The sequence below is a fragment of the Elephas maximus genome, chromosome 5, assembly GCF_024166365.1.
Source record: "Elephas maximus indicus isolate mEleMax1 chromosome 5, mEleMax1 primary haplotype, whole genome shotgun sequence".
In the NCBI taxonomy this organism is placed as follows: domain Eukaryota; kingdom Metazoa; phylum Chordata; class Mammalia; order Proboscidea; family Elephantidae; genus Elephas; species Elephas maximus.
The window spans coordinates 152132344-152155164 of NC_064823.1; the positions used below are offsets into that span (position 1 = coordinate 152132344).

General features: G+C 37.0%; 1 protein-coding gene across 2 annotated transcripts in view; it reads left to right on the forward strand.

Moving 5' to 3' along the window:
- Nucleotides 1-441: 441 nt before the first annotated feature.
- Nucleotides 442-22821, forward strand: part of RAB28 (RAB28, member RAS oncogene family) — a 119515-nt gene continuing 97135 nt past the window's right edge. For both annotated transcript variants that reach the window (XM_049886500.1, XM_049886501.1), the window contains exons 1-3: nucleotides 442-711; nucleotides 5229-5325; nucleotides 10657-10745. In XM_049886500.1, the coding sequence (XP_049742457.1) occupies nucleotides 637-711; nucleotides 5229-5325; nucleotides 10657-10745 (261 nt within the window). In that variant the 5' untranslated portion in view covers nucleotides 442-636. The remainder of the gene's footprint in view (nucleotides 712-5228; nucleotides 5326-10656; nucleotides 10746-22821) is intronic.

Genomic DNA, 22821 nt, shown 5'->3' on the forward strand with positions numbered 1-22821 from the left:
AGCCCGGTGACCCCGCTCCTCCGGGCAACAGGCGCCCCGAGGGCTCAGAGACAGGCCCCGCCCCGACACCGCCCCGCCTACTCCTGGCATCCATGGCAACCGCGGCGCGCTGTCCAGGCGTCATCCCCGCCCCTCCAACCTAGGGCTGAACCATTCGCCTCAGCGACAGTGGTTGGGGGGGGAGGGAAACATTGGACTTTCATATAACCGCTGAGAGATACTTTCGTCCCATATTTCTGCCTGGTTTTAACTATCTACTTTCAATTTTCTTCTTGTCAATTGTCACTGTCAGGGCAGCGGCGCGTCTAGACTTTTCGCCTGCAGAGTCTGACCAGGGCCGGGCCCGCTAGTGGTCCGGCTACCCGGGGAGGCTCGCGGTCGGCGCGGGTTGGAGCAGAGGCGGGGGCGCGCGCACGACGCGGCGGGCAGGGGGCGGGGACTCGCGCAGGGGGAGGGGAGGCGGGCAAGATGGCGCCCAGCGAGTGATTGGACCCGGATTCCACCAGCGGCAGCCGAGACCCCGGGGCGGGGGGTCCTCCCTCCCGTGTCGCCCTACCTCCTCTCCCCCGCCCCCGGAGGCCCCTTCCCTCCACTCACTCCTCCACCTTGAGGGGCGGGCCTGGTTCCCGGGACAGCATGTCGGACTCTGAGGAGGAGAGCCAGGACCGGCAACTGAAAATCGTCGTATTGGGGGACGGCACCTCCGGGAAGGTCAGTCCTCGCACCGGCCCACCGTCCCAGGCCTGCAGGAACCCCGGCGCGGCCTGGAGCCCCCAGCCTCCTCCCCGCCGCCGGGCGTCGCCTCATTACCCCAAGCCCGGGACTTCTAGGCCCGGGCCCTCCCAGCGGTGCCCGGGAGCAGGACACGAAGGAGGCGCCCGGTGAAGGCGGACGAGAGCTGTCCAACTCCCCCTTAAAAAAAAAAAAAAAGGCAAAAAAATCACTTTCCAACCCCTTGCCTGGATCGCAAACTCCTACTTATCCTTCAAAAGACACGGGCCAGCATCGCCTCCCTGGGAAGGTTTCCAGCTTCTCGCCTCTCAGGACTGGCAAGGATCTGCCAAGGCGATTTCCTTTGACTTTAGTCCAGGTCACATTCCCAGCATTGAACCCCTTTACCGTTTCTGATGCCTCCACGGCACTGTGAGTTCCCAAGAGCTTGGCTCTGGAATTGGATTCCCTGGGTGAGAATTAGGGCTCCATCACTCGCTGGTCTGGTCATTGGAGGGCAGTTGGTAACCTAATTGTGTCCCGTCTGCAAAATGGATATGGAGAGGGCTTGCCTCAAAGCGTTGTTGTGAGGCTTAACTGTGCAAACACACATAAAGCTTTTAGAACGTGGCGTACACTCAGTAAACGTTAGTGGTTCGTCTCCATTCCCAGCACAGCACCTGACAGTACAAGCATTTATTCAACAAATACTCACTGAGCTCTTAATGGGCTGAGTGCTAGCATGACAGAAGGAATCCCCGCCTTCAAGTCTAACCCTTGGTGACAGTTGGTTGAAGGAATGAATGGATGTTAGAATATCCATGCCAGACAGCCAGACTCTTTGCCTTCTAGGCAGGGATTCTTAACCCAAGGTTTGTGGAACTCCTGAAAGGGAATAACTTTGCCTGGTACTTGCTCGGGGAGAGGGCCCATAGTATCTCAAAGAAGTCTGTGAACCATCCCCCAAGTGAAGTGAAGATCCTGTGCAGGGTGCCTTCACACCTCTCCCTTGTCTCGAAGGGGCCTACAGCCCTGGAAATACTGCTAAAGTTTGTCTCCCTTCTGCTCTCCAACTAGGGTCTTAAGAAACGCAGGTTCTAATTGCTACCAGTTTTCTGTTCTGCGCTTTACGTTTTCATGTTATTGCTGTCCTTTGGACCCTGGTTTCCGTAGTGACGACATCTCTTTGCATCCTCCCTGCAGTTGGCAGTGCACTGCTGCTCAGGCCTGCAGTCCTGAGATTTGAGTTTTTAGGGCCCCTGGGAAAGGTGTCATTCCTATGTTAAGTTTAGAGAATTCTGTTAACTCTTTCTTGCCTTTCTCGTTACTTTGTTATTGATTTTTATTGCCAGGGAAAGCAACTTAATATGCTCTGATTACCTTTAAACATTTGGGGAAGAAAAGAATTTGGGATCACTTTTGTTTATGCAGTATTGTATGAATTTTTGTACACCGAAAAGCCTTTTTGAATGAGTGAATTGTTATAATTCAGCATTATTTCTAACACCTTTATTAATTTCAATAAAAATGTTGTTATACTTTCATAATTTTCTCAGCATTTAGATTTTCTTTTGAAGGCCTTCTGATTTTTCATCAATTCACAAATGAGTTTATTTCCTATTTAAGATTTAGAATGACAATCTATAACACAAATGCACATGTAAAAAGATCCCCAAATTGACCATCATCCTACATTCAATCATAATTCTTTAAATTTTATTCATTTTTCTCCCAGTATTTATCTGTTATACATGTATTGTTCATAATTTTCTACCTAGTTTTTCATTTAGTCTACCATACATATTTTTCCCTGGTTGCTAATTTAGCCCGAACAAGTGTTTTTTAATCTCTGTCTAAAATTCTGTCCAGTGTAGGACAAATCATAATTTTTCATTTCTGTATTGTGGAATTAGGACTACCTGCATCAAACAATAATAGTAGTGATATTCTGGTGCTCTGACTTAATCTTCATCATTTTGACTAAATTGTCTATTTTCAAACCATGATAGCTTTTTCTGCGAGAAATTTCCTGACACAAGTGCTGAACCTTTCTTTCATTATTCATCTTACATCAAGCGTTTTTTCCCTCTATACCATTCAGTTCTCCAGTTATTGGCAGCCACCAGTATTCCATTTCTATCTCCTTACTGGCCATTCCTTTTATGAATCCAACCTCTCTTTCATCCATATTTGTATGCTGATGTAACTCCCAGCCGCTTACTTCTAGCATTAGTTTTTCCTGCTAATTCTAACTCTGGGCATTTTTATATATACTGACAGAAGCACTAGAATGCTGAGATGACCACTAGTTTCTCCAAGGGAAATTTAGCTCCTCCCCCTACTAACAAGTGTTTCTGTTTCTCTCCTGTTCTGATTCATACTTTTGGTTTTATTACTTATTAATGCTTTTTTTTTGAGTAAAATACTCTGTCTTTATGGTGTCCTTTTAGTGTTAGTAAATATAGTATGATTAACAGTTGTTAGCACAGTTTCTCTGAACAAAAAATATAGAGAATCAGATAAAAATGTTTTAGATATGATGGATGGTTGTTCACTTTGTAATTGTTTAAGAAGGGGATTTATACAATGATTTGTAAGAAGTTATCGAATGCGAGGAGGACCTGGTGGCCCAGTGAGAGAGGGCGGAAAGTCCAGATATTTGAAGGGAAAGGTACACCCCAGCAATATGTCAGGAGATAAGAACCCATTTTAATATTCGGTGTTGCCAATAACCTGTACTTTTGATACTTTATTCCAACTGAGAGTGCTAGCTTTATGTTTGCCTCAAAAGCGTGAGGGTGTGGTTTTTAAAAATCTAGAAAGGTTTCAGAAAAACAATTCACTTAGAATTTTTCTGAATACTCATTAGTATAAAAATATTGAATTGAGAATCTTAAATGAAAGTGAAAAATTACCTTAAATGACATGCTGATGTTACATGTGCCTTGAGATTCTTTTTGACTTTTGAAAGCATTTCAGCTATCCACGTAGTAAACATCTTGAAATATCTGTAATATGAATGGTGACAGTTATTTTTCTCTAGAATTCTGAGCCTCTTCACAGATGATTTTGTGCTCTCTTAAACAAGCTCCATGGCCTAATTACGGCTACGTGAAAAACAAAAGGCTTTAAAAAGGAATGCTCGCCTTTTTTATTCTGGTCTTAGTTTTGGTATTATTGTTAACATGCTTCAAGAAAGCCAAATATATTTTCATTTTGATGTAGTGCATTTATTTGTTAATGTCTAGCAGAACACCTTTAAGGTGGTAGTGCTTAATGAATATTTGTCCAAATATTTTAGAAATTAATTACTAATGCCAAGTATTTAGATATTTAAAATTTTGGAGTTAGGGTGCACAGATTACCATTTGTGTGAAAAATATGGTCTTTACGCCAAAAGGAATTTTAGGTCTTGTTTAAAGGAATTGAAATTTGGCCAAGGTTTCTTTTGCATTGTTGTGGTTATATCATAATTATAATAAGCTATCTTAGAAATTTTATTTTACTTTTCATTATTTAAAGACCTGACATCTAATTTTAATTTTTAGAATTAAAAAAAAAAAAAGGCTACTTTCCCCTAACTCTGAGAGTCTGTCTGGATGAACATAAAAACTTAGTAAAGCTGCTTTTTCTTTTTGGGGAAGTTTTCAAATAAGAATAGTACATTTAGAATGTTTAAAGAGCCTTTGAGTTATTGAGTTATTTCAGTTGTTATTTGAATGATTATTTTGTTTTGATAAGAAGTACTCTCAAAGGAAGCACCAGAGGTTTTGAACAAAACTTTTCCAGTTTTTATTTTAAAAAGTAGATGTATATCTCTTCAGGTTATATATTCATGTTACTTTTTAGCTTTATGGTTCTTGGGCTGGAAAATATTTATTTTATCTGCTTTACATTAATCTTAAAATTCTAACGTCTTTATTTAAAAAATGCATATTAGAGTGTTTCTGTAGAATCATTTTTTATTTAATATTTTTAATATAGACAAAAATTAGATACTTTAAGGTACTTTTTGTGGGGGGAAAAAAAAAGAATAGAAGTTTTGTAAGTGGGTTTTCCTTAATTAGTATTTCTTATTATTAACCGAGAGCACAGAATACCCTTAGACTATTTAACCTCAGAAATGAAACTTAGAGTTCTTTGAGATTTTTATTAAACTGATATATATGGATATATAAGATTCTAGATCTTTAATCATGCTGTTTTGCTTTGTCCCATTGATAAATCTCAAATTATGTTTTGCAGCAAGGAGAAGGAGTTGACAATCAGGATTTAAAGAGATCTAACGGATTAGTTTAGTCAGTTGTCCCCACTGATAACAGTTGGCAAGCGAAATTTACCTGGTGGAGTGTTAAGTTTCTCCTCCCTTTGTAACTGATTAGAACTGCTTAAAGTTGCTTCTTGGATTAATGGGTGTATAAATGTTAAAATTCTTAATGAGATTTAGTTGTGTTTTTATGTCCATATTTCTAAAACAGATAAATTAATTTTGATATTCTGTGCGTCAATTTTTTTAGACTTCCTTAGCTACGTGTTTTGCTCAAGAAACTTTTGGGAAACAGTACAAACAAACTATAGGACTGGATTTCTTTTTGAGAAGGATAACATTGCCAGGTAAGAGACTAAAAAATTTTAATGTTGAAGATTGTACAAATCTTACAATAGGAGACATAAGGCAGAGTTATGTAAAATAAATTTTGTGGCTGCATGAAGATATGTGTAATCAGTATATATAGCTTAGAGAGATTAACTTTTCTCAGCATCTGCCCTGAAGTCATACTGGCCATGGGTGTGAGAAAAAGGTTCATGCACACCCTATCTCTACCTTTTTTTTTTTGGCCACTATACATTTTTCAATGATAAACAGTAATCGCTTATAAAATTCTAAAAAGTTTTTAAAAAATCCAATGCTATGCAGTTATCAACAGATATTGTATTAACTATATGTGAAAGGATTGGGAAGGATTATTTTTAAAATATTATTTTGATTAGCCTCTGCTTGAGTTTTTTGTTTGAGAGAAAGTTGGAACAGAAGTATAATGTAGCTATGGAACTTCTGTGCTCTAATATGTGAATGCTGTTTTATGCAAGGCAGCATGAAATTGCTGGCATTTAATAGACCACTAAAATTTAGGGTCCCTAGGCACTCATAAAAATACAGTTTGAGCATTCAAGATGTTTCAGTTCACCATGCAAAGAAACTATTTAGATGCCAGTTGCAGCACATTTTGTGGGAAATACTGGGAAATAATAACAAAAAAAGAGTGGTTTCTGTTTTAAGTTAGCTTCTGAACAATTGGGGCTTTAAAATGCTCTGTCCATTCACTTGCAATGGTTAGATTATATGCTTAAAGTATTTTATTAAAAGCAGTTTATCTTCATTGACTTTATAAATCAGTCCATCCTTCTCTCTCCTCTCTGAGGAAACACATTTGAATAAAACAGTTGCAAGTGTAATGTCAGATCCATGTACTAGAACATGAGTGATAGTGGGAAGGGGTTTCATGAATTTTAATATTATTGAAATGTGTTAATCTCTCAAACACCCTATCTATCAGACAACTCCCATGAAAGTTTTCAAGCAGCTAATGAAAACTCTTGGTAATTGCAGGTATTCTAGATATATCTTTAGTAATACGATATACTTTGATATATTTTGTGATGGTCCATATTCTGCTACCAGTGAAAAATAGATTAGAAACTACAGGATTAGAAAAGAATCCTAATTATTCCACTACTAAGTTATTGTTCAGTAAGAGGTTTAATGAGAAATGTAAGTGTATCTTGTTTCATTTGCATTTTCTTTTAATGTATTTGAAGCTGAATATCTCATTTTATTTTTATTATTCTCACCCTTATGGACAGGTAAATGCTATGTTCCGAATACCTATAGCTATCATTAGCAGAATGTGTGCACAAATTACATAATATACATGTTGAAAACTTAGTTTTCAAGTTTTCTTTTTAGGAATACCAGCTGTACATAATACACATATTCTAAATATAGTTTAATTTTAGCTATTTTGTTTAGATTCTGAATTAGCAAAAGCAACAACTTTCTGTCACAGAATATTGTTTAATTTTTCTGGTTTTTTAGTTGAAAGGTTTAAATAAGGAGCAAACACCTACTCTGTCAAACATTCAAACTAAAACTGATTTTGGACGTTTTATATATGTTATGTATTTAATTTTATACTGATTTCTGATCTGTGGCACATTACTACAATTTTTAAATTTTGATTACCTTGTAAAAAATACTTGATATTTCTGGAATCCAAATTTATAGCATAATATTTTAAATTTTAGAATAAGAAAGTACTTAAAGAAGTGACGTTAGGAGATGTATACTGTTAATGAATGTGTATTTTCATTTTCCTCATTAAGTTTTTATTTTGATGGGCAAAGGTCCAGAAATAAATTTTAATTTTTTTAAAGGCAGTGGTTTTGTGCTACCTAATGGACTTAAAATTATAGTAGAAATTTCAGTAGGAAACATTGTTTTAATGTATCTTAATTTTGTGTAATTAATAGGTAGTGAAGAAATGAGTGAATAAATTACAAGACACATAGTATATCTTGTCTGTAGTTTAACACTAATTTTAATTCATTGTAAGTGTCAAATGGAGGATGATGAATGCTTGTGTCATTTGCTGAAACATAACAGGCAGCCTTCTTGAATTTATAGTAAAGCAGTATAGTAAGGGAATCTAACATTTGTTAGTATTCTAGTAAGTCTTTCGACCAATCAGATCGTTAGGGTTGTAATACCTTCTGTCCATCTATTCACATTCTCTTCATGCAAGTTTTCAAGGTCATTACTTTGCAAATACTCATCCATTTCAGTATATTTCATGATCTGGTATGCTGTATAGTCTGGATGCAACCACTGTGCAGATTTTACTGCTTAAAATAGTGTATCTGTTAGTCAGAGATTCTGCTGATAGAGCTTCTTAAGAGCCTTAGTCAAAATACTTTCAGGAAGCTTGTGGGTACAGTCCAGTAAACAGCGTTCTACTGTGAAAAGGATTTCTAAGTCTTTAGTACAAGAAGTGGGCAGACTGGTGTTTTTAGTTCCATCTTGACTATGCAGCACTTTAAGTAAGGTTAACCAAGGCACCAAGTGTGCTTTTACAAGGTCACTATCGAGTCCTCTTGGTGGCTTTGATTCATACCAAAAGCAACTTACCTGTATTTTGTCACCTCATTTGTTTTATTTTTCACCCTAGTTACATGTTATTTTCTTACAGAAGAGCAGGAGTTCTGTAGCATTTTGCATCTGGGATTAGATTTCCGACAATTCCCCTTTAAGTTCTTTATTAGTTAGACATTTATATTAGATGGATTCTTGATTTTTTAAATTCTGTAGTATTGATTATTTGAATACTCTTATAAAGCTTTATAGATGTGTCATTTTGAAAACAGATTGGGAGACTACATATGTTTATGTCTGCAAAAACAAAAATAAGTACTGATTTGAATCAAAACTTCATGTGATTTTGTTGCTCAAATAAGGAATCCCCATTTTATTTTTTATGTGTTAATAAACCTAACATTTGGATGTGGAAATGAAAAGTATATTTCTGGATATGTGAAATAACCATGAAGTTAAAATCATTTGTTGAAGCTATAACTGTAAAAGTTCTTTTTTTTTTTTTGCTAGCATGGTGTTTTAGTAGGCTATCAGTAATGCATAGCTGTTTTTATCTCTGAGCCACTAGAATCTGTATGTAAAGAAAACAAAACAATAACAATGAAAAACAAGGTCTATTTGGAAAGGTATGGATTTAAAAAAGAAACACAGGAATACAAACCTCTCAGATGGGAGACAATTGAATAGAAGATTTAGAATCTTAAAATGATTGTGGTCAGAATTTGGAAACGTGTAATGAAGACCATGTTCCTAAAGTTGTAATCGAAGTGTTGACAGTGCTTAATTCAGTCAGATAGGATCTAAAATCAGAACTTGAAGAAAGAACAGAAAGGAAGAAAAAAGCTTCACATTTCTTGATGTGAGGTTAAGCAATAGGGATTATTGGCCGTGAAGGAAATGGGAATATTCAGTGTCTTTTATTGATTGTTAAGTGTTGCCTAAAATACTACTGTATGAAAGTTAATGTTGTGAAACATTGGTTTTTGAAGTAAACGAATGACTATAAAGGGTTTTGCAAGTAAACCAAATAAAGCGATGTCTGCTTACCTAGTGCCATCTGAAACCGTATTATGTACTTCTAGTAATGCGTCAGAATCAACTCCACAACAACTAAGCTTAGCCCTTTCTCACCTGTTTAATTTGAGGCGGTGTTATGAGAGAATGAACCTCGAAAAATTTAGATCTTAAAGAAGTTGTGTTCATACATGCTGTTGACAAATCTTAGCTTTTGACATCTTAACTTTTGTATTTAAGCGGTTTAAGAACATCGTGGTCCTTACTTGTGAATGTTGAAAGTTTGTGTATTTGGGAATGACGATGGGAGGGGTAGTGGGGGGAACTCCAGCAGCTCTCATTAATGCTTCTGGAAGTTCCTCACATAAATCCTCTATAGGTTGGCAGGTAGAACAGACTACCTCCAAATAATGGAAAGATTGTAATGCAAACCCAATAAAATTCAGAGTTAAGGGTAAAACTCTGCTGGTCAACCCAGTGTCCTACCTTCTCTTCAGTTGCTAACTTTTTCCAATTTTAGTGTTTTACATTGGCACTTTTTTTTATTTTAACATTATGTCTTTCATGTTTTGATAATCTCTTTTGAAACAAAAATTTTGAAATGAGCCTACTTTAGATAAAATGGCATAAGTTTATGAGGAGAAATAGTTTGAAGTGTTAAAGAAGGATATGTGACATGGTCTTTGTCTTTTGCACTTCAGTCACTAGTTGCACTAATAAAAGAGAATAGCTTTCTCATAAACTTTTGTATCAACTAAATATATGCAAAATGCATACAAGAATTTTAAAGATTACCTTTTAGTATTTTAGAATGCTTTTGTAAGGCTTGTATGGGAAAGATTTGTAACACTATTTATGAAGGCTTTGGGGCATGGAATTATAATTTATTTCAATAGAAATACTTTGAACAGGTATGGATGCAGCATGATAGTGATATTTCGTGTATGTATCCTATATCACTTCTGAAGAGGGCTGTCAAATGTGTTTATATTTTATAGGTTAAAATTGAGGCTATGTAATTTTTAAAAATTATGTTTACCATTACATAGAGCCCTGGTGGCACAGTGGTTAAGAGCTATGGCTGCTAACCAAGAGGTCCCTGGTTCGAATCCACCAGATGCTCTGTGGAAACCCTATGGGGCAGTTCTACTCTGCCCTATAGGATTGCTATGAGTCGTCATCTACTCGATGGCAACGGGTTTGGTTTGGTTTTACCGTTACATATAAAAACTGACATCCAAATTTAAAAAGATTCATTCAGGTTGAAACTGTGGGTACATTTTTGTAGTCTCTTATTTCTCATTGAGTTGTAAAACCTACAGAGATTAGAACTTACAGCAAAATTCTTTAGAACCTATACAAAAATTCATTTGTGCAGTTGAGTAGGTTAATATATATAGAGTTTCATTTTTTATTTTTGAAGCATATTTCTTCCCTCACTACACATGAGCTTTGTTTTATTCTCTTTTTAAGAAAATTTTCTTTCTTTTTTTTTTAAGGTTTAAGAAGTTTATGAATTAAAGCTTAGTTTATTTTGTTTTGAAGATGATTGTGAATGTGTTTCCACGGAATTGGGGTAAGGGATATCTAGATCCCAACTATGAATTTTTTTGTAACATTGTTTTACAGTTCCAAGTATCTGACCATATGGGCCTGCAGAATAAAAGGCAAATTGGGCTCAGAGCTTATCTTTGTGACTTAGTGTTCTGTGAAAATGTGTTCAGCTGTTATATGGTTATTTAATATTTAATGTATTGACATTCTTATTTTTTATATTCTAGGAAACTTGAATGTTACTCTTCAAGTTTGGGATATAGGGGGACAGACAATAGGAGGCAAGATGTTGGATAAATATATCTATGGAGCACAGGTATGTCATGATTTCTATGATTATTCTAAAAAAAAAACCCAGTGCCGTTGAGTCGATTCCAACTCATAGCGACCCTATAGGACAGAGTAGAACTGCCCGATAGGGCTCCCAAGGACTGCCTGGCAGATTTGAACTGCCGACCCGTTGGTTAGCAGCCATAGCACTTAACCACTACGCCACCAGGGTTTCCTTATGATTATTCTAATACTAAAAATGCACACCTCTACATACGTTCTTTCCACACTTGATTTTTATCTGATATGTAGAGAGACTGATTTTGCCTTGTGTTAATCCTTTCCTTCTGGCCTCTTGAAATTACAGTTGGAATGATTTGGGTGAGGGAACTGGCATGACTCTAATAACTTTCATATGCTACTTATATTACTAGATATTGTTCTCAGCAGTTGAATAAAAACAGTGATAAATGATATGTTGATATTTATTAGCTGATTTGATTATAGCAACTACTATCAGAACATGTAAACTCAATGAAAAATAGAGAGAGGGAAAATTTAAGTTCATTTTAAGTTGCGAGGACAAAAAACATATCTGTATGTCTGTATAGTTTGGTGCTATAAATTAGTCTACTAAACATAGTTCTTCTATTATAATAGATACATTGATATTTTGTACCAGATAACTAAGTACAGCTAATTATATGTATGAAGTACATACAGTAATTTAACATGATAATGATGTATTTTCAGAAGAAAATATATGTAGAGCAAGAAAAAGCAATTGAATAATTTCATAACAGAAAATCTTTGGCAACAGGAGTTTATATAGATGTAATTTATAAGTTTTATAATGAATTATACAAATAGAAAACATGCATGGTAGGAATATACTTTAAAAAGTTAATTACTCCTTTCGTCTGGACATGTTCAGTGAAGAATCATTGCCTTTTGAATGCTTTGGCAGATTACTTTTGATTTAATGACAGAGACTTTAGCAAAATATGGTAATGCCCTTGAATACAGTAGTCTCTCTGGTGAAGTAGAGTGTATGGTATACAGCAGAATAGGAAGTGCACGTTGCTTACTCAACTCTGTAGGTAATACCTGCTAACACGCTATCTCTTTATTCTTTTTCTTCTTCTAGTTTTAATTAGTGTATCTTCCACATCATCATGAGACATGAGAGGGATAATACTCATACTCTTTATTTTGTTCTTTATTGGAGTTTGGTTTTTTAAGTGGAGGAATCACAATTTGGTTATGTGAAAACTCAGTTTGATTAGGCAGCCCACAATAATTTAGAAACAGTTATTAGTATGTTGCTTATAAGAAATGAAACTATAAAAGTCTTTGAGACAGAGAATATTTAGTAGTCTACTGTAATAGTTTGGTTCTTGACAAATGAAAAACAGATTCTGAATTGTTTTCTCTGATACTCAGAGAAGGATAAACCAAAAAAAAAAACAAAACCCATTGCCGTCTGGCCAATTCCAACTCGTAGCGACTCTATAGGACAGAGTAGAACTGCCCCACAGAGTTTCCAAGGAGCATGTGGTGGATTCCAACTGCTGACCTTTTGGTCAGCAGCCGTAGCTCTTAACCAATATGCTGCCAGGGTTTCCAGAGAAGGATAAGTAAGGTCTAATATAATTCTGATTCATGTTATTATAAAGGCCCTAGAGTTTTGTTTTTTGCTTTACTGATACTTAAATTTGGCTCTTAGAACTTTCTTCTTTGGCATCTACATTGCTCCTTGTCTACTGGAAAATGTTTCTGCTATGTTTAACATTTTTACATGGGACCATATGACTCTGACTCATAGTGACCATATGTACAACAGAACGAGACACTGCCTGGTCCTGCACCATCCTCACAATCCTTTATTCTTGAGCCCGTTGTTGCAGCTACTGTGTCCATCCATCTCATTGAGAGTCTTCCTCTTTTTCACTGACCCTCTATTTTACCAAGCATCATGTCCTTCTCCAGGGACTGAGCCCTCCTGATAACATGTCCAAAGTATGTAAGTCTTGCCATCCTTGCTTCTAAGGAGCATTCTGTCTGTACTTCTTCCAAGACAGATTTGTTTGTTCTTCTGGCAGTCCATGGTATATTCAGTATTCTTTGCCAACACCATAATTCAAAGGCATCAATTTTTCTTCTGTCTTCTTTATTCATTGTCCAGCTTTCGCATGCATATGAGGCAATTGAAAACACCATGGCTTGGATTAGGCTCATCTTAGTCCTCAAAGTGACATCTTTGCTTTTTAACACTTTAAAGAGGTCTTTTGCAACAGATTTGTCCAAAGCAATGCATCTTTTGATTTCATGACTGCTACTTCCTTGGATGTTGATTGTAGATCCAAGTAAAATGAAATCCTTGACAACTTCAGTATTTTCTCTGTTTATCACAATGTTGTTCATCCATCTAGTTATGAGGATTTTTGTTTTATGTTGAGGTGCAATCCATACTGAAGGCTGTAGTCTTTGATCTTTATAAGTAAGTGCTTCAAGTCCTCTTCACTTTGAGCAAGCAAAGTGGTATCATCTGCATATTGCAGGTTGTTAATGAGTCTTCCTCCAGTCCTTATGCCGTGTTCTTCTTTGTATAGTCTAGCTTCTCGGATTATTTGTTCAGCATACAGATTGAATAAGTATGGTGAAAGGATACAACCCTAATGCACACCCTTCCTAACATCAAACCATACAGTATCCCCTTGTTCTGTTCGAACAACTGCCTCTTAGTCTATGTACAGGTTCTACATGAGCACAATTAAGTGTTATGAATTTTCATTCTTCCCAGTGTTATCCATAATTTGTTCTGATCCACAGAGTGGAATACCTTTGCATAGTCAATAAAACACAGGTAAACATCTTTCTGGTATTCTCAGCTTTCAGCCAAGATCCATCTGACATCAGCAATGATATCCCTTGTTCCACATCCTCTTCTGAATCTGGCTTGACTTTCTGGCAGTTCTGTCAATGTACTGCTGTAACCACTTTTGAATGTTCTTTAGCAGATTTTACTTGCATGTGACATTAACGATATTGTCTGATAATTTCTGTGTTCTGTTGGATCACCTTTCTTTGGAATGGGCACAAATATGGATCTCTTCCAGTAGGTTGGCCAGGTAGCTGTCTTCCATATTTCTTGGCATAGATGAGTGAGCACTTCCAGCACTGCATTCCTTTGATGAAACATAACAGTTGGTATTCCGTCAATTCCTGGAGACTTGTTTTTGCCAATGCCTCCAGTGCAGCTTAGACATCTTCCTTCGGTACCATTGGTTCCTGATCATATGCTACCTCCTGAGATGGTTGAATGTTTACCAGTTCTTTTGGGTACAGTGGCTGTTTGTATTCCTTCCATCTTCTTTTGATGCTTCTTGTGTTGTTCATTATTTCCCCCGTAGAATCCTTCAGTACTGTAACATGAAGCTTGAAATTTTTTTCTTCCGTTCTTTCAGCTTGAGATATGTTGAGCGTGTTCTTCCCTTTTGGTTTTCTAACTGCAGGTCTTTGCAGATTTCATTATAATTCTTTACTTTGTCTTCTTGGGCCACCCTTTGAAATTTTCTGCTCAATTCTTTTATTTCATCATTTCTTCCTTTCTCTTTAGCTATTCTATGTTCAAGAACAGGTTTCAGAGTCTCTTCTGACATCCTTTTTGGTCTTTTCTTTCTCTCTTGTCTAATTAATGACCTTTTTCTTTCCTCATGTATGATGTCCTTGATGTCATCCTACAACTCGTTAGGTATACAGTCATTAGTGTCAAATCTATTCTCGAGATGGTCTCTAAATTCAGATGGGATATGTTGTTGTTAGGTGCCGTCCAGTTGGCTCCGCCTCATAGTGACCCTGTGCACAACAGAAGGAAACACTGCCTGGTCCTGCGCCATCCTTACAATCATTGTTATGCTTGAGCCCATTGTTGCAGCCACTGTGTCAGTCCACCTCGTTGAGGGTCTTCCTCTTTTCCACTGACCCTGTACTTTGCCAAGCGTGATGTCCTTCTCCAGAGACTGATCCCTCCTGACAACGTGTCCAAAGTATGTAAGACGCAGTCTCGCCATCCTTGCTTCTATGGAGCATTCTGGTTGTACTTCTTCCCAGACAGATTTGTTCGTTCTTCCGGCAGTCCATGGTATATTCAGTATTCTTCACCAACAAGATGAGATATAGTCAAGGGCATACTTTGGCTCTCGTGAACTTGCTCCAGTTTTCTTCAGCTTCAACTTGAAGTTGCACATGAGCAGTTATAGTCTGTTCTGTAGGTAACCCCTAGCCTTGTTGTGACTGATAATACTGAACTTCTTCATCCTCTCTTTCTATGTACGTAGTCAGTTTTATTCCTGCTTATTCCATCTGGCAAGAGCCATGTGTATAGTCTCCATTTATGCTGTTGAAAAAAGGTATTTGCATTGAAGAAGTCATTGGTCCTGCAAAATTCTATCATGTAGTCTCCGCTGTTGTTTCTATCACCAAGGCCACATTTTCCAACTACTGATTCTTCTTGTTTCCAACTTTCGAGTTCCAAGCAACAGTAATTATTAATTCATCTTGATTGCACCATTCCGCTTCAATTAGTCATTCTTGGCATAGTAGATCAGTGGTACCAACATTTGCATTTTGTTGATTTTTTTCTATGAAACATTTTTCATTCCCTTCTCCTGTCCTTTTCGTGTGCATTTTTTAGTTAATTTCTCTCTTTTTTTTTTTTTACTATGATGAGTACATTTTATATCTTACGTTTTACAACAACCTGGTTTACATTGATACCAACTTAATTTCAGTAACATTCAAAAAGTCTATTCCTATACTGCTTCTTCCCATCCCTGTTCATGTTGTTGTTATCATAATTACATCTTTATATATGATGTGTCCTGTAACATATTTTACTTATTTTTCATGTATTTGTCATTGTAAAGCATGGACATAACCACTGGAATACCAAGCAAAAATACCTTAAAATTTGCCCTTTTATTTGCCCCTGCAATTACCTTTAATGGAGATCTTTTTTTCCTTTCTTTTTTGGTGTACAGCTTTGAGTTATTGTCTAGAACCTTTTTTTTCTATCCGAATGATTTTCTTTAGCATTTTTTTGTAGGGCAGGTCTAGTGATAATGCACTCCCTCAGCTCTTGTTTATCCAGGAATGTTTTAATTTTGTTCTCATTCTTAAAGGACAGTTTGCCTGATAACATATTCTTGATTGACAGTTATTTTCTTTCTATGCTTTATGTCATTCCACTGCCTTCTGGCTTCCAAGGTTTTTGAGCTGAAATCAGCATTTAATCTTAGTGATGATCCTTTGATGTGACAATTCACTTCTCTCTTGTTGCTTTCATGATTACCTCTTTAGCTTTACTTTTTGAGAGCTTGATTATAATCTATCTTGGTGTGGTTCTGTTTAGGTTTTTCCTACTTAGGGTTCGTTGAGCCTCTTGGATTTGTGGATTCATTTCCTTTGTCAGATTTGGAAGTTTCTGCAATTAATTCTTTGAAAAATCTTTTTGTGCCTTTCTCTCTCTCTCTTTCTGGGATCCCATGATGCATATGCTAGTTTCCTTGATAGTGTCCCATGTTTTCATTTGATCCTTCTTTCTTCTTGTCTTCGTATTTCTTCTTGTTGCTCTTTGTATTTCATAATTTTGATTACTTTATCCTCTGGATCACCAGTTCTTTCTTCTACCAGCTCAGATCTTCTATTAAAACCTTTCAGTGAGTTTTTATTTCAATTATTGTATATTTAATTCCCATATTTCTTTTTTAATTTCTTTTTATACTGTCTCTTTATATTCTTCTTTTGGTCATACATGATTTTTTTAACTACCTTTAGTTCTTTATTCATGTTTTTGTTTAGCTTTTTGAGCATGTTTAATATTGTTATATTCTATAATCTGTTCGTTACCTGCGCTTTTATAGAGATGATTTCACTTTATCTCATTCTTTTGAATGGGCCATCATTTCTAGTTTCTTTGTATGATTTTTGTGTTGAAATCGGGAATTTAAAATATTACAATGTGTTTGATTTCTTAATTCCCCTGCATACCCAGTGCTTTATAAAGCACTAGCTTCTGCAAAAAACTTTTGTATAGGCACAGCCTTCAGTCTCTGCTTACTGTTCCCTCTTCCATCCTGTGAGAGCGTCAATTCAGTGCAGAATGGAGTTTCAGTCCTTTTGACAGCTTGGAGAAGACACCAGATCATTTCACCCTCAGGGTGCACAGCCTTCAGTCTTTGCTCATTCCTTCCTCCTCTGTTCTGTTAGAGCTCTGATTCGGACCAGATGGAGGTTTCAGTCTTTCAGGCCACTCCCATACTAGTTAGAAAATACACCCTGAACAATCTGCCAACAAGATCTGTTTTATTTACTTTGGAGCCAGAGATCAGGGCCCTTCCTAGTGCACAGGAGAGCTTTGGGTCCTCTGGGGTCCTCTGCAGCTATATGACTGCGGCACCAGGAGGCAAGGGTCAGGGACAGTAGATAAAGTGATCTTACCATTTAATTTTCATTGTTATCTTGTTTTAGTTTGTGGTTCCATGTTGCTGTCCTTTGGCTGCTTTTTGAGAGTTCTTCAGGATTTAGTGGAGTCTCTGGGTGATGCAAACGGTTAATTTGCCTGGCTGCTAAGCAAAAGATTGGAGGCTCGCCTCCACCCAGAAGCACCTTAGTAGAAAGGCCTGGTGATCTCCTTCCAAAAAACCAGCCATTGAAAACCCTGTGGAGCACAGTTCTACTCTGGCACATGGGTTCACCATGAGTTGGAGTCACGTGATAGCAACTGGTACTGGCACAGGTTTTAGTACAGATTTCTAGTGGCTTTTCTTGGTGTTTGTATGGGGAAGATTGGCATTTTAGACCTGTTCAGGTCACCATCTTCCCAGAAGTTCTCTAGTAGTATTTTAATAACTTTATATTATATGATCCTTTTATATCATATTATTCTTTAAAATGAGTCTATACTGCTTGTAGAGTTGTTGTAGATACTTTATATTGCTCATCTCATGAATACTTTGGATTTTGACACACGTGCTACGGGTTAGTAATCTTTCACAAATGTCTTGACAAGCTGTTTTGAGGAAGTCAGTTTAATGTGTTATTTATGATTTTACTTTGTTTTTTTAACTTCTCTATTATGCACAGAAAGAATGATCTTATACAAAACTGTACTATTGAACAGTGAATTAAAAAAATTTTTTTTTTTTAAAAAGCATTTCTTACATCAGGAAGAAGCTTACTTGTAGGCTGGGAGTTAACTTGGATCCAAAATAAAAACTGATTACTTTATCCTTTTTCACTCCCCTCTTCCCCCCGTAACATTAAGCTTCAGTCTATTGAGTAGTTTTGGTTGAAACCAAATTGAATTGACACCCAAGAAAAAATTAGTGAGGTATTTTGACAAGAACTAGTTCTAAGAATTGAAATATATCCCAGCTAAACTCCCAGATTTTAAATTAACTTAAAATTTTCTAGGAGTCTTTAGAAAGACATTATAGGCTTTTTTTCATAGTGGTTAGGAGCAAACACACAGTACATAGTGTTTAGTGCCCTGTAACCTGTGGCTAACAGAAGCTAATAACAAACCTCAGAGAAGGACTGCATGTTTCATTTTTGTAGCTCTTTCCGTCCTGGAATCTAAGTGGTTAGCAAACACTGCCCCACTGAGCATAAACTCAATGAAGTGTAGTCATTTGTGAGGGGGAACATAACTACTATTGTGTGCCAGCGCCCCACACAGGTGAACTTGCTTTTTAACTACCAACAGAATGATTTGGTGTCTGTATGGTAACTGGGGAGAGAACACATCTCAAAATATGGACTCCTTGAGACCTCTGCCCTCTTTCTACTATGAATTTTTTAGTTGGATATTTGCCGACTTATAACTGATTCTATTTACAGACTTCTCTTGTGTTAGTGTTTCTTCTTGTGGTTTGTACTTATATAGCAAAGTATATGTTTTATATGTTATTATAGCTATTGTATAATTTGTATACTTTTATTTCTGTATATAATTGAAAACTAAAGTAGATTACTTGTCCTGCAGATCTGGGAGAAAAAATTCCTGCATTTTGGGAAGGGGAAACCTTTCATTTTTAGGAAGGTTAAATTGTGTGTGTACCGTTTCCAAAAAACCAAACCCATTGCCGTGGAGTTGATCCGACTCTTAACGACCCTGTAAGACAGGGTAGAACTGCCCCATAAGGTTTCCAAGGCTGTAAATCTTTATGGAAGCAGACCGCCACATCTTTCCCCCGTGGAGCAGCTGGTAAATTTGAACCACCAACCTTTTGATTAGCAGCCGAGTGCTTAACCGTTGTACCACCAAGGCTCCTTGTGAACTGTTTAGCACCTGTTAAATTTTAGAATGAAATCTATGAAATATCTTAGAAGACTGTTAAGTGTTGCTCTTAGGTTTTGTTCTTCAAAACTGCTATCAATTATTTCTTTGAAAATGGTATCCATTTGATTTATTGCCTCATTATGCTTGTTAGATATGGTGACAAGTGAAATAGATGGAAACAAAATATTATATAAGGTAATCTTGTGTAATATTTACTAAAAGTCTTGGAACTTATAAAGAGAAACTTTTTGCTCTTTTAAGTAGGAGCAGATTATAATTAAAGCCATATGACTAATGGAAACGTCATTGAGCTGGGACTAAAAAAGCCTGGTTTTGTGCCCATGTACTAGAATGACAATAGCTCCTTGTCAAAACTTTGATTTCTGTGAGCATCACTGTTCTCATTAATATTTTTTGGTTCTAGTTTCTGAGATTCTTTGTGATATTGCAATTCTGTGTTACCTCAATTGGGAATGACTTAGCCAGTTTACCTAATTTGATCTCTTCATTAGAAAAGCCTCTCAATATTTTATGCTTATTTGCTATCTCTTGTAGAGAATTAAAAAGGTAGTTTTTAAATTTATTTTTAGTGTTTAATGAGGAAAAAGTTGCACAATCAAGAACTAAGCCAGTAGTAGACACAGATGTATAGGATGATTGATTCAATGATAACTGGCCTGGGAGTAATAAATATTAGAGAAAATAGAAGAAATAGGAATTTAAAAAACGTTATTGAAAAACTGTGCTGTGAGAGCTGTGTACCAGCCCTGGTGCTAGTGCCTGGGGATATAGCAGACCTTGACTTTTCTTGTTTATATTTGGGGGTATAGTAGTGAATGAAAACATACCATCTAGTAGATAGCCTAGTATAACTGCATGTAAATATATTATCTCCTATACTAAAGTGGGAATGAAAGAGGTGTACATATTTGAGTAGTTTGGAAATTTTGCTGTTATAAGACACGATAAAGCTGTAAAAAGATAGTAATGTTGCATTTGGATACAACAGCTTTATATGATATAGACCAGTGCTTTGTAATTTTTTTTCGGTCACAGCACACATGGCAGATATGTACATAAAAAACACACTCCCACTTTTGTGCTCAAGCTTGAAAGAAATCCAAAAACATTTTTCTGGAGGGAAAGTGAAAGCATTTTGTAAGTATGTGAGTAATAAAGTTAACCACTCAAATGTCGTTAAAAATGATCTTTTTGTGATAAAATAATTATGGCTAATCTAATTTTAATAAAGAATTTGAGTTTACTTTTAATAAGTATTTTGATTTTTTTAGACCTCCATGCCACAGTTTATACTAATAAGCAAAACAATCATGTACATTTGAAGAATAAGTATGAACAATATTTACTTTATTAAAATTGTAATATTTAGTTTTCATAGATTAAAAAAAGTATTATTAAGATTTAGTTAATATTTTGAGTGCCTGCTATGTAATTGCCAAGAATATCAGGCACTGAGCTGGGTCATGGGGATATAGTAGTGAAGAAAAGCACACTGTCGTGAAGGAGCTGATAGTCTACTAGAAAAGGGAGACCTTGAACAAGTAAACATAATGTGATCATTGTTAAGAAAAGAGAACTGCATGGTGCTCTGGGAAAGGACATCCTAGCCTGGGAGGTCAGGGAGTATCTCTCTGAGGAAGCGACATTTAAGCTGAAACTTAAAGGATAAAAAGGTTGGAAAACCACAGAGAACAACATGTATAGAGGGCCAAAGGTGAGCAAGAGTTTAGCATTTTCCAGAAACTGTGAAACAAGACAAATGTGATAAGACTGGAAGGAGGGATAAAAGAATGGTGTGAAATGGGACTGGAGGGGTAGGCAGTGGCCAGGTTATGGAAGGGTTGTTCCAAGGGTGGTGTTTGTACACTTTCGAGTCAACTCCAATTCATAGCAACCGTACGGGACAGAGTAGAACTGCCCCATAGGGTTTCCTAAGCTGAAGTCTTTATGGGAGCAGATTGCTGGGTCTCCCCCCCCGCCCCCCTCCCCCGCCCCGTGGGGCCATTGTGTGAGTTCAAACTGCCAACGTTTCAGTTAGCAGCCACATGCTTAACCATTACGCCACCAGGGCTCCTTTATTCCAAGAGTAATGAGAAGAAAGGGTTTTAAGCACAGGGAATGATAGGATTATATATGCATTTTAAAAGGATTGCTTGGTTGGTCTGTGGACAGTGGATTTTAGGAGTCTGGAGTAGATGTAAAGGGACCAGAAAAGAGTTCACTTCATTAATCTAGGTGAGGAATGGTGCTGGCTTGTGCTAGTATAGCTTTATTGGACATTTAATTCATTTCATTATTTTGCCTTTCACAAGTTCTAGTAATTATGGCAGTTGTGTTACTACTAACAAATATGCATGACATCATAGTTGCTCACTTGACCAATCACAGTTTCTTTATCCCTGCTGTTTTCTCTTTCAAAAAGATAGATATCTTTGTGTAAAACTAGAAAGAAAATTAAACTTACAATAAAATTACAAGTTGTAAAGCACTGATAATGGTAGGTCAGTAGTGATGGCTCACTAGGGGCACACCTGAATCTTTACCTTTTGAGGGAGGTTATAATGCTGAACTTGAGTTTGCCCGAATTCCATCCATTTATTCAAGTAGTGCAGTTCAGGTCCACCAGCTGCTCCTTGGAAACCTATGGGGCAGTTCTACTCTGTCCTGTAGGGTTGCTATAAGTCAGAATTGACTGGACAGCAACGGGTTTGTTTTGTTTTTTGGTTTGGTTAGATGTTAGTGTTAAAATGCTAATGAACAGATGAGACTTCCACTCCCAGGAACTTATTTTGTGTGATAAATTTGTGTGGAGGAAGCATATAATGCCATAGGAATACTTAGCAGTAATCTAGATGAGTCTATAAGATTCAAGGATGACATCTTAGAGGATATAACATTTATATTAACACTTGAAAGGTAGAAGGAGTTAGGTACCAAAGGCTGGGGAAGAGTGGCACAAAAAGTTTAGATTTATGTTTTAGAAAAGATTATTCTGGCTGCTATGTGGAGAATGATGTGGAGGAAGAGAAGGGGGAAGCCAGTTAGATGGCTGTTGCTCTAATCTAGGTGAGGTATTATGGTGGCTAATTCTAGGTTAGTGTACAGGGGATAGAGAGAAGCTGTTAATTTGAAAGACTATAAAAAAAAAAAAACCAAACCCACTGCCATCGAGCCGATTTCGACTCAGCGACCCTATAAGGAGGCGGAATTAACAGGATCTGTGATCAGTTAGAGAATGAGGGAGATGGAGCAATCAAAGAGGAGGTGCAGGCTTCTGCATAGGTAACTATATAGATTGAGGGTACTATTCACTGAATTAGAGTGTCAGGAGCAGGAGCTGGTTTCTGAAGAAAGGCAATGATTTAAGTTTTGAACATGTTGAGCTTATTGAACACACATGCGGAGATCACTGGAAGTCAAGACATTTAGAGATTGGGATATTAGTAAGCTTCTATGTAGATACCGATTTCACTCAGAATCTTGGCAAGGCTTAAGGTAGAGAGAAATGCTGTGAGCCAGTTGCTGTAAAGATTGCCTCAGTGAACAATGGGAAGTGACAGGAGAGTGAGAGGTGGGCGTACGTAGGAAGATGATTTGAGGGCTCTAGAATGGCATGAAGAATTGAGAAGCATGCATTTTTTTTTTTTTTTTGGATTAAACTTTTTAATCCAGATATATCATGCACTCAGGAAAGTACACAAATTCTAAGTGTACAGCTTAATAAATTTTTACAAAGTGAAGGTACCTGGATAACCAC